At 63.7% G+C, this 11,257-nt stretch overlaps 1 protein-coding gene across 2 annotated transcripts in view; it reads right to left on the reverse strand.

Annotated features, from left to right (window-relative positions):
• Window positions 1-10,713, reverse strand: part of INTS1 (integrator complex subunit 1) — a 28,673-nt gene extending 17,960 nt beyond the window's left edge. Inside the window, exons 1-15 of one of the 2 annotated variants that reach the window (XM_073791821.1) lie at window positions 10,421-10,713; window positions 9,549-9,839; window positions 7,111-7,307; window positions 6,885-7,022; window positions 6,480-6,639; window positions 6,229-6,334; window positions 5,945-6,131; window positions 5,715-5,860; window positions 5,491-5,632; window positions 5,058-5,234; window positions 4,198-4,306; window positions 3,496-3,616; window positions 2,995-3,072; window positions 2,234-2,391; window positions 1,504-1,600 (exon numbers count right to left, since the gene is read on the reverse strand). In XM_073791821.1, coding sequence (XP_073647922.1) covers window positions 1,504-1,600; window positions 2,234-2,391; window positions 2,995-3,072; window positions 3,496-3,616; window positions 4,198-4,306; window positions 5,058-5,234; window positions 5,491-5,632; window positions 5,715-5,860; window positions 5,945-6,131; window positions 6,229-6,334; window positions 6,480-6,639; window positions 6,885-7,022; window positions 7,111-7,307; window positions 9,549-9,839; window positions 10,421-10,478 — 2,165 coding nt within the window. In that variant the 5' untranslated portion in view covers window positions 10,479-10,713. The remainder of the gene's footprint in view (window positions 1-1,503; window positions 1,601-2,233; window positions 2,392-2,994; window positions 3,073-3,495; window positions 3,617-4,197; window positions 4,307-5,057; window positions 5,235-5,490; window positions 5,633-5,714; window positions 5,861-5,944; window positions 6,132-6,228; window positions 6,335-6,479; window positions 6,640-6,884; window positions 7,023-7,110; window positions 7,308-9,548; window positions 9,840-10,420) is intronic. The other variant, XM_033840874.2, reaches the window with a different exon arrangement.
• Window positions 10,714-11,257: the final 544 nt, after the last annotated feature.

Here is an 11,257-nt window from a genome sequence, read left to right on the forward strand (position 1 = left end):
CTGATTACCCACAAAGGACAACGGCTCATCCGCATGAAACAACGAAGCCACAGCCGCACCTCACACCATACGCAGAAATAAGTTCAAACTGGGTAACGGACCTACACATTAAGGCTAAAACTATAAAACCCTTAGGAGAAAACACAGGAATAGATCTTTGACGCCTCAGATGAGGCAATGGTTTCTTACGCGTGACGCGAAGACCCAAGAAACCAAAGAAAAATAAACTGCACCTTATCGAGATTAAAAAGCTTTTGCGTCTCAAACGGCACCAAGAAGGGAAATATCTACAAATCACAGGTGTGTTAAGGGTCTCACTCCAGAACCCATAAAGAGCCCTCACCATCCAACACCAAATACTCAAACAACCCAGCTTAAAACTGGGCCAAGGACTCAGACAGACATCTCTCCAAAGAAGGCGTTCAAACAGCCACAAGCACGTGAACAGCTGCTCAACGTCACTAGCGATCACAGAAATGGAATCAAAGCCAAAATGAGGGACTTCCCTGGCGGTCCAGTGGTTAGGGCTCTGCACTTCCACTGCAGGGGGCACAGGTCTGATCCCTGGTCAGGGAACCAAGATCCCACATGCTGCGGCCAAAAAAAAAAAAGCCAAAGTGAGATGCCACTTCACACCCACTAAAACGACTAAAATAAAAAGATGGACCCTCGGTCTCAGCAAAGATTTGGAGAAACAGGAACCCTGGGACCCTCTGCTGGCAAAGTGAAACGGTGCAGCCGCTGTGGGAAAGTCTGGTGGTTCCACAAAAGGTTAAACACGTGACACAGCGATTCTACTCCTGGGTATCCTCGCGAGAATTGAAAACATACATCCTTACAGAAACGTATCCGTGGAGTTGCCAGCAGCATGGTTAACAACAGTGGAAACAACCTAAGTGGGCGTCAACCAGCAGACAGATCAACAAAACGCAGTGCCTGCGCTTGGCCACAGGGAGGGACAGAGCACAGGCGCAAACTAAAAGTCGGAGGGAGCCCGCACACGTGGCGCTCAGTGGAAGGAGCCAGCAACACAGGACCACGCGCTTTATGACTCTGTTTACATAAAGCGTCTGAAAACGTCCAATCCACAGGGACAGAGTTGATTCGTGGGGTCTAAGGCCTGTGGGTTTGGGGGCGGGGGGACAGGGAGCCACAGTTGGCGGGAACAGGTTCCTTAAGGGGACGTGCTTCTAAAGTTAGGCTGCCAATGGCTGCACAACCCCACGAACGTGCTGAAAGCACCAAGTCACAAGCTTCGGATGAGCGACGCACATGAGAAACGAGAACCGTGTCTCAGTCAAGCGGCTGCAGGAAACAGAGCACGAGCTCATGCTGTCTAGGAAACACCGTGAATGTGTCCACACACAGGGAACAAGCATCTAAGTGACAAAGACCAAAAAGGGAGCAGGTCAGAGACCCAGGCGACGGCAGTCAGCCAGGCCTCGGGTCGTTCGCCGCGGCCCAGCCTCATGGGTGTCTGTGGACGGGCCCCTGGAGCCTTACCCAGGCGGGAGCTGGATGTTCTCCGGGTGATGGTAGGTGCACAGGTTCAGAACAGCGTCGATCAGCTGGATCCTCTCCACCTTCAGCACTTCCACGTCTGAAACCCAGAAAGCACACACGGCTCACTCGGTGGATGTCCAGGCCCAGACTCAGGCTGTGGACATCAGAGAGCGAGGAGACGGGGCAGGGGGGGCCGGGGACGACACGGGCACAGGGCAGGATGCAATGACACGCAGCCAGCGTGAGCTGGCCTGGGGAGCCGGGGCACGTCTCCACCACGTGGCACCCGAGCTGGAGGGGAGCAGGCAGGACCGGGGACAGCACAGCGCAGCTGGGCTCGGGGCAGGGCCGAGACGTGACCACGCCCGTTTCTGGAGCAGAAGCGCTAGGGCAGAGCCCCCGGGGAGGCAGCGAGCCCCGCCACACTGAAGGGTCAGCTCCAGGCCCATCGGCAACGGGACACACGTACTCTAGAACAGGGACTGCTCTGCACAAGGCCACCGCAGTGGCCCGTTAAAGACGTGAGAGACACACACTCCTGACGAAGTTCAACCACACGGGAATGGGCACAAGTCCAGGGTGAGCTCCAGAATTAGCCTAAGGACTAGGTTGCCGTCCAAGACACACGCGCAGCCTGATGCCCGATGCCCATGAGGTCAGCAGCGGGGGTGGAGCCCAGTGGCAGGAGGCCATCACCCACAGGGGGCGGGACAAAGCCCGAGGCCCTCACCGTCGGCCTGCACGGCTGCAGCCCGCTTCACCAGGTGGTCGGCCAGCTCCATGGCATCGGCGGGGCCCAGTGGAAGCTCCCGTGACAGCCCAATGACCAGGATGCGCATCAGCGTGTCCTCCAGGATGGGAACCTCTGAGCAGAGGCGGAGGAAGAAGCTGCGGGCACAGCAGGGAGAGGCTGGGCTGGCGGGAGCCCACCCCAAACCCGCCGGGGCCGCCCACCCCCACGGCGGGCGAGGAGGGAGCAGCCACCCACCCTCCCCGTGGCCACTTGTGCCCGATGCCCCTGTGGACCACACCCCGCCGTCCCGAGGAGGAATGTGAGGGGAGCCCAGCCTCGTCCCGCAGCCCCCGAGCTGTGACACGAGACGGGCATGGAGCACAGGCGGGTGTGAGATGAGCACGCTGACCGGGCCCACAGTGGGGACAGATGGGACCGGCCTGTCAGCACAGGGCAGGGTGTCCCCAGGCTCAGGGGACAGAGCACGACACTGGCTGAGGGAGGAAACATGCGTGTGCAGCTGCTTGGAAGCGAGGAGGGGCAGGGAGCTGGGGAGTCCCGGGGCACAGGCACCGGCTGAGTCCCCGGGAGGGTTGCAGGTGACGTAGCAGAGACACCACACCCTTGGGAAAAGCGGCACAGGGTGTGCGAAGCGGGACAGGGACGGTGACCCTGACCAAGACCAGACAGTCTCTGGGCTGCTTCAGTGAGCCTGGCCTGGGCAGCCCTCGTGGCGCAGGGCCGGAAGGCATGCTCACTTGCGGTCACTCTCGGGTGGCCAGTTGTCCCATTTGTAGTAGGTCTCGGGCTGCTCTGTGAAGAGCACCTTGTGGAGGCTGCAGGATGGAGAGAGCCATCAGGGTTGGAGTAGACAGGGCCCCCCACCAACCCTGTCAGCCCCCACGGGCTGCGAAGCTGCACGTGCAGAGGGGCCGCCCGATTCTGGAGCTCGGCAACCCCATGGCCTCTGCAGGGCCTCCAGCCACCCCCCAATAAGGCCTGGGGGGCTGGCAGGTGACAGAGCCCCCAGCAGGGGGCTCCCAACCCTGGTCAGACGGGACCCCACCTCCCCTTGTAAGAGAAGGCTCTGCCCGAGGCCCTGCCACCACACAAGGGCCGGCTGCTGCCCACCGGCTCCTCTGGTTCCTAAGAGGCTAGTGCCAGCCGGTGACCTGCCACCTATGTGTGAGCCCTGTCACTCGTCACCGGTCAGACCAGGGAGTGGCTGCTCATCCCGCGCAGAAGAGCAGCGGCCGCACCAGTGCACGTAGTCCTTGGGGGCCAGCTTGCTGATGGAGGGGACGACGGTGTGCAGCCACCAGACGGCGTCCCGCTGGATTGCGGCGATCTGGTTCTGGAAGGAGCGCAGCACCTCCAGGTCTGCGGGTACAAGACAGTTACAGAGCCCGCACGGCAGCCAGAGGGTCTAGTTCAAGGCCAGGCGCAGCACAAGCATCCTGCACTGTCTGCAGGTTAGGAAGGCGGACCTGAGATGGAGTGGGGAACTCGGCTAGGATAAGGTTCAGCGAACACCTGACCGTCCTCACAGGCCCAGGGCAACTCGGGGAACTGAAACCCTCGGTTCCAAGTGTTCTTCCAGCCAATCGCTTAAGTGGCCTGAGCAGCCAGGCCTCCCCAGGATCAGCCGTGACCCAAAGCCGGCTGGCCCAAACACCACCGCCCTGCTTCCCCACCTACCCCGGCCCAAGGGCCACAAGCCCGAAACGCCTTCACAGCGGCACCAGGACCCACGTGAACCAACCATCCAAGCAGACAATGGGCCTGGACCAGGAGCTGGTGTTCTCAGCCCACATGGGAGGAACAGGAACCAGCAGGTTCCACAAGCTCCCTCGGTCTCCAGGAGCTGTGCCGTGGGGGCGCCCCTTCCCGCCCCCTGCCTGGGCCTCGGGGACAGCCTGCAGCCACGGAAGCACCCACCACTGCCAGGCCCGGAGCCTTACTCTTTTTCTCTCCTTTGTCCCAGGCGATGCCGGCCTCCTTCACCTGGGCCGTGATGCCCAGCATCATGGACACGGCCAGCACGTCTGTGATGTGCACCACGAAGCGCTCCTGCAAGCACAGCCCGGCTCAGCGGGGTCTGCGTCCCTTGCCCAGGCCCTGGGCACACGAGCCGCCGGGACAGGAGGACGCTGGGCGGAAGGAGGCCTTGGGACCAAGGACCGGCCAGCGGCAAGGCCAGGCCGGGCCACAGGGAGGAGGCTCAGACAACAGAGCTGGACAAAGCCCGCCCTCCCGAGAAGAGGCCCTCCACCCCCGGCCCCAAGTCCTGCTCTCCAGCGGCACCTCCCGCTGCCCCCAAACACCCCAAAATCTACGGCCCTCTGTGCACCATCTGCGTCGCCCTGGCTGCTCACGCCGTGCGCTGGCCTCCCCAGCCCCGCCGGCTACAGCTCTGCCCACCTCCACACCCAGCCCCGAGGTCACCGGCTCCCCTGGGGGCACCCGGCCAGTCCCTCCTTGGACCTCACAGGATGCAGCCTCCGCTGCCTCCGGGCTGGGCCACCATGCACACGGGGCACCAATCCCAGCCAGGTGCACTCCAGACGGCACAGGGGAAACCGCTGGGCGGGACCCGAGCGCTAGGCAGCCCGCGCGGGCCTGGGGGCTGCCCACCTTGAACTCCATGTCCAGGTACTGGGGCTCCTTGCGCTCCTGCATGAGCCCCAGACAGAAGGCCTGGAAGTTGATCTCGTGCACACGGGGCACCAATCACAGCCAGGTGCACTCCGGACAGCACGGGGGAAACGGCTGGGCGGGACCCGAGCACTAGGCAGCCCGCGCGGGCCTGGGGGCTGCCCACCTTGAACTCCATGTCCAGGTACTGGGGCTCCTTGCGCTCCTGCATGAGCCCCAGGCAGAAGGCCTGGAAGTTGATCTCGTGCTTCGTCTGCTTGATGATCTCGCGCAGCAGGGCCCGCGAGGCCCGCAGGTAGTCGTCCTTGTTGGTCAGCAGGTCCTGGAACACCATGGCCAGGAACTGGGGGACAGAGAGCGCCAGCAGCTGCCGGGGCTGCCCGCCAGCTTCCGTCCTCACCAGGCTGCAGGAGGTCTTCCCAGAGCCCCCGGACGAGGCCCCCGCCAGCTCCCGCTGCACGCCCAGGCCCGGCCCCTGGGCCCCCCACCCCCGAGCCTCTCACACACGGCTTGGCACCACGCCGGCCGCTGCCGTGCCCTCGTCTCCAGCCTGGGCGCGGGGCGGGGGTCGCGGGCGTGAGGCCACGCCGGGCTCCCACCTTGGGTGCCAGTGCGGAGCTGTGCTGCAGCACGGCGTAGAGGGTCTGCATGTTGTTGGGGTTCCGTGCATTGGAGAGCTCGTTGAAGATCACGAACTTGATGGTGGTGCCCAGGTTGTCCTTGTGCGCGTTCAGCAGCTCCCTGGACGTGGGCCGAGCACCGGAGTGGCTGGGCTGCCCCCGCCTGCCGCCCCCCCCGCCCCGCTTCCCCCTGCTGGGCGCACCTGACGCAGAGCATGTAGTGGTTGAGCAGGACCTTGGGCTTCAGGCGGATCTTGATCAGGTGGGAGATGACGTCCATGTCCTCGGGGCCGTGCGTGCCGCAGTTCATGCACACGGACATGAGCAGGTCCTGGGCCGGCCGGGTCAGCTGTGGGGCGGCCGGGCCGGGGGGCACGCGTCAGCCCCGTGGCCTGGCCCGCCGGCGGGGCCCCGCGCGCACGGCGCCCCTCACCTTGGGGTTCTGCAGCCACATCTCCAGCTTCTGCACCGCCATCAGCCGCACCTCCTTGTAGCCGCAGGTGGAGGTGAGCAGCCGCAGCAAGTTCCGCGAGACGTTGTCAATGGGCTGCCGCCGGGTGAGCTGGTCGCGCAGCACGTCGAGGACGTACTCCTCCACGCTCTCCGCCAGCTCCTCGTACCTAGGCCAGAGGGGGGAAGGCAGGCGGGCGGGAAGGCGGGCGCGCGGGCTCTCCGGGGGGCGGGGCCTGGCAGGGCGGGGCCGCGCAGCGCACCTACCTGGGCATGGGCTGGCCCTCCTGATCGGGGCTGAGCTTCTCCTCCGCGATCAGCAGCTCCGTCTGGCTGTCCTCCTCCTCGGTGAGGGAGGGGTGGGGGCTGCTCCCTGCACACGAGCGCCTCGTGGATACGTGCGCCCAGCCGGCCCTCGGGCACCCACGCCCCCGGTGGTGCCTGGCGCCGTGGAGGGAGGCGAACCGCCCCGGCCCCTCCCGCGGGGAACCCCGGCCCGGCCGCCCAGCCTCTCTCACCGGCACTGAGTTCCCCTCCGCTGCGCCCCGCCTCCCCCTGCAGGAGCACGCTCTTGGGGGGCATCTTGGTGTTAAAGGCCGTCTGGATGTTGTCCACAAAGGTCTTGCAGTGCGGGCTGTCCACCCAGATCCGCTCCCCCAGGGAGTCTTCAATGTACACCTGTGAGGACAAGGCCTGCACCTCCTGCCTGCCCTCTGCCACGTCCCAGCGGCGCCACGGGAACGAGCGAGCCGGGTGCTTCCCCAGGGCCCCAGCGGACAGGAGCTGGGCCGCCAGACACAGCCCTCCAGGAAGAACGCGTTCAATTGCCCCTCTCGCCCCAGGGCTCCAGCGGCGCAGCCCACCTTCCATGGCCCTCTGCCCCCTTCACCGCAGCAGCGACCTCCTGGGAGAGGCCCACTCACCTTGACAAAGATCTCGGGCCAGTTCTCATCCTCCTCGTACGCAGCCATGAGGAGGCTGCAGGCCAGCACGGACACCAGGCTGTTCCCCTTGGCCTTGAAGTTGATGGAGGCGTCCCGCCGCAGGAGGCTGCACAGAGCCTGCAAGAGACGGCGTGGTGGCCGGGGAGGCCCGTCTTGCCTCCACCTGCCCCTTCCCAGGACGGAGGAGGGGACGCCCGGCCCTCACCTCGATGACCCCCTCCGTGGCGAAGATGTTGGGCTTGATCTTGGCCAGGTACATGAGGCTCAGGTACAGGGTGCTGTCCGGCTTGGCCCGCGTGACCTTCAGCTGCTTCACGGCCCCGCACAGCACTCCCTCCAGCCTGTCGTCGTTGCCCTCCAGCTCAGCTGCCTCGATCTCGTCCAGCAGCACCGCAGGCGGGACTGGAGGGGGAGACGGGGCCCTGTCAGGCAGGCAGCTCCGAGCAGAGGCTCGCGGGGGTCCCAGGCCACGGGCTGACTGGGCCAACCACCAGAGACCGGCCGGCGAGGGTCTCAGGGCTGAGCCGGTCTCCCAGGAGGCCGACGCCGGGCAGATGCTGCCCCGACCCGCGGGAACGACCAAGACCACGAAGGGTCGGCCTTAGCCAGGTGCTACCACGGCCCTCTCGCCACACCCACACGGCTACCCCAGGGTGATCTGTTCTTGCAACGCCTACTTTCCTACAAGTTGGACATTTTTTCTAAGCTTTTAAGTTAGCCAGCACGATGCACCCGCAGCCTTCCTCCTCTTCTGTCGTGGCCGCTTCTTTGCCGTCCCTCCCTGGGTCTGTCCCGCAGAGGCTTTTCTGCTCTGTCTTTGCAAGGAACCCACTGGGGGCTTCGAGCCTCTTCCTACACAGCTGCCCTCTGCTCTGCTCTCCACTCCTTTCCTCTTCACTTCCTTGCGCGCGTCCTGTCCCCCACCTTCCTTCTCCGATGGGAACCGCAGCTCCGGCACAGCCCCTGCCCGCACTTGAGTCCCCGCTCCTCTGAGGGTCCCTCTCGGCCGGGCTTCGGCTCCAACCCATGTTTGCTCTGCGCTGCGTTTGGGACTGTTCCGTTCTACCTATTCTCTCACTTCCCAAGGGGTTTTTTACGATTGTGTTTTTAGATACCCAAACAATGGAAGGAGGCGTTGTTGCTGATTTCTAACTTAACTGCACTGAACACAGAGAATTCAACAGGAGCCCCTGAGCGCCTTCTATGTGCCAGGGAAAATGACAGATAGGCAGGAAACGTGGACCAGAGCTACGGAACGTCCTGGCCGTGGAGATGTCCCAAGCACCACGTGCTATAAGTAGCTGTCAGCCTTTTCTCCGTTCTGCTGAAGGTGTTTGTAAAATACGCTATCGTTCTGGACGTGCTCTTCAGAATCGCATTCCATCCAACCTTCAGAGCCACCTTTTCTGGGAGTCACGCAATGGTAAAACAATACCGAAGCACAGCCAGCCGCGCAGAGGGCCGTGGCCTGAGTCAGGACTCGGCCCCGCCAGCGCTTCCAGGCCTGACGGGCACCAGCCGCCAGGGGAGGGCCCTGAACCGAAGGTCTGACTCAGCTCCCAAAGCACTGCTCCAGCCCCGTCCTCCGCCTCGGCTCTGGCCACTGCGTGCCCTGTTCCCCAAGCACAGGTCCCGCTCCAGGACGCGGACCTCCCCTCAGTGGTTTCTCCTCCAACAGCCTGCACTGCCTGTTAAGATCCCATCCAGCCTTTCAGGCTCAATTTCACGCTACAGTTCCCTGATGGGCCTTCCCTCTCCGGAGGCTGTCCCGTGAGCACCTGTACGCTCAACACCTGGGACTGGTATGATGTTTAACAGACCTGATCTACAGGGCATCGTGGGGCCACTAGAAATAATCAACGAAAAGATGGTACAGAAAAGTAAGGGAACATTAGAGGCACACAAAATTAAAAGCTCTCGTGTAAACAGCGGGCTTGTGGATTAGCTATAATCTGTCTTTAACGCTGTCGTATAACCTTTCCAGCTAGGAGAATAAGAGCAGGGAGGTAAGGCCTTCATTGTCAGGAGCCAGGAGAAAGGAGGAGGCAACACAAACCTCCTTATCCCGGGGGGAGAGGGGTCCTCACGAGACGCACAGGCTACGAGAACAGCACCTGTCTGCATGTGCTGCCCTGTACCCCCCATGCTCAGAGCAGAGCCTGTCACAGTGGAGCGAGCCCGTTCCCAGAGGGCAGGCGCTGGCGGCCCCCAGGAGTGCATCAGTCTCACATCAGCTCCGCGCCTGGAGCTGGGACAATGGAAATCTGTACAAGGCTTTCCAATCCAGGAGGCCCTGGCACATGCCCTGTCTGCTTCAGAGAGAAGGCCACCGAGATGCGCGCCGTCAACGCTGCTCCCGCTACGTGGCAGCAGCCCATTCGGGCCCCAGACCTCCCGTGCCATCTTGCCCTGAGCGACACAAGCACTTCCCATCGCTGTCACAGAATCTGAAGCACAGTGGGGTGAAGGCACCCTTACGAGAGGTGCTTTGAAAAACAAACTTGCAGATGACTCCTGTCCTCCATGCTCCAAAGGACCTACACTCCACCTACAGGGCTAAGCCGGAAGTGGCCGTTCCAAACCCCTGGGGCACAGACAAGGCGTGGGCTACATTCTCTGGGGGACATCAGGGGCTGACTTTACCTTCAATCGGGACCACAGACGGCTCCTTAATCGAGGGAGAGATAGCACGTTTCTCTGCCACTGCGGCCTCAGCCAGGCGTCCCAGGGCACTCAGAGGGGGTGTGGAGGAGAGTTTCGGGCGCTTGGTGAGCCCGGTCAGGGCCGAGGCGCCCGCCAGAGCAGCCGCAGCATCCCGCTTGCGCTCCGAGGGCAGGCTGGAAGGGGCAGGCTTCAGCAGGGTGGATGCCGCTTTCGATTCAGTGGCCTGACCCTTCGAGCCCAGGGCAATGAAGTCTCCTGGAGGAGGGTGCCCTGCAGAGAAGAGACATGGAGAAACGGGCACCTTCACACAGTGGCCGAGGTGGAAGGGGTGTCCGAGACCAACTCCAACCTCCTGTGATTTCCGAGGGGATTAAACAAGGGCTGGGGGAGGCAAGAAACCAGTCACCCAGCAAGTCCACGGCAGAGCTGGGACCGTATGACGGGAGCAACGACAGCCAGCCACACGGAGCTTACTACAGACCAGGCCACCTCTTGTGGACGAGTGTCAGTCCCCTTAACCCTCAACGAGTTTCTGGAACAGGCAGCATTACTCTCACTTTACAGGTGAGGACAGCCAGGCACAGAGAGGTTAAGTAACGTGCCCAAGGCCACACAGCTTGGAGTGGCAAAGCGCGGGGCTGAGGCCAGTCTGGCTCCAGCCTGCTTTTAGCCACTGTGTTTGTGCTGCCCCCTCCTCCCGGCTCGCGACTCCCAGAGCCGCCGGGACCAAGGGCTGCCCTTCGAGACCCCACTCCTGGAAACCGCGTTCGGCTCGGAGTAACGAAGCCGCGACCCGACAGAGGAGCCAGGCCGGAAGCCCCGAAGCCGCGCCGCCGGGAGAGGTCGCGCACCCGAAGGCTTGGCCGCAGCGCTGGGCCTGCGGACGGTGGTGGGCTTGGCCCGGTTCATTCTGTCCCCGTCCCTTCGCCGCTGCTCGCTGCCGACGCCTCACTCGGGAGAAGACCAGCGCAAGTCAGTCGTCCACCGTTCGCCCATTCATTCGGACCCACCGTCCGGGGTTGGGGTTCGGGGCGAACGGCCAGCCCCGCCGCGCGCAGCCACTCCCGAAGGGGCCGCGCGACCCCGCCTCCCCGCCTCGGACCCCGGGAGGGTCTGTCTCGCCAGCAGCCGCTGCCCAATCACTTCTAGCGATGGCCCATCGCACCGGCTCCCCGCCACCGCCACGGCCGCCCCGGAACCGGAAGCTGCCCTCGGAGCCCGACTTCCGGAACACCCGGCAGCAAAACAGCGCGGCGGGGGTTGGGGGGAACGGCGAGGAAGCGAGAGGGTCCGCGGGGCCTGCAGCGCTCTCTGGCGGCGGGAGGCCGGCGGGGCCTCGCAGCCGCTGATCTCTACCTGGCGAGGCGGACGCTGTCACCCCCTCCTGCAGGTGAGGCTGACCTTAGAAAGTGACGTGCCCAAGGACAGACAGCCAGGAAGGGTGGCCTCGGATGCTAACCCCTACGTGCTGGAACTTTAGAGTCCTCTCCCATTTGTGGGTAAAAGGGCAGGTTCTGGGTCCCCTGGTGGGGTCCAGGAGGGAGCCCAGCAGCCGCGAGCGGGCAAAGCCGGCAGAAGGGCGGGGGCCCAGGTGAGGCCAGGCCCTCATCAGAGCAGCGCGGAGGGCATCCATCAGCCTCGGTTTGCCGGCCTGCGCAGTGGGTCACGGTGATATTCACCAGGTCTGC

Source organism: Tursiops truncatus, chromosome 15, assembly GCF_011762595.2.
Source record: "Tursiops truncatus isolate mTurTru1 chromosome 15, mTurTru1.mat.Y, whole genome shotgun sequence".
Taxonomy (NCBI): domain Eukaryota; kingdom Metazoa; phylum Chordata; class Mammalia; order Artiodactyla; family Delphinidae; genus Tursiops; species Tursiops truncatus.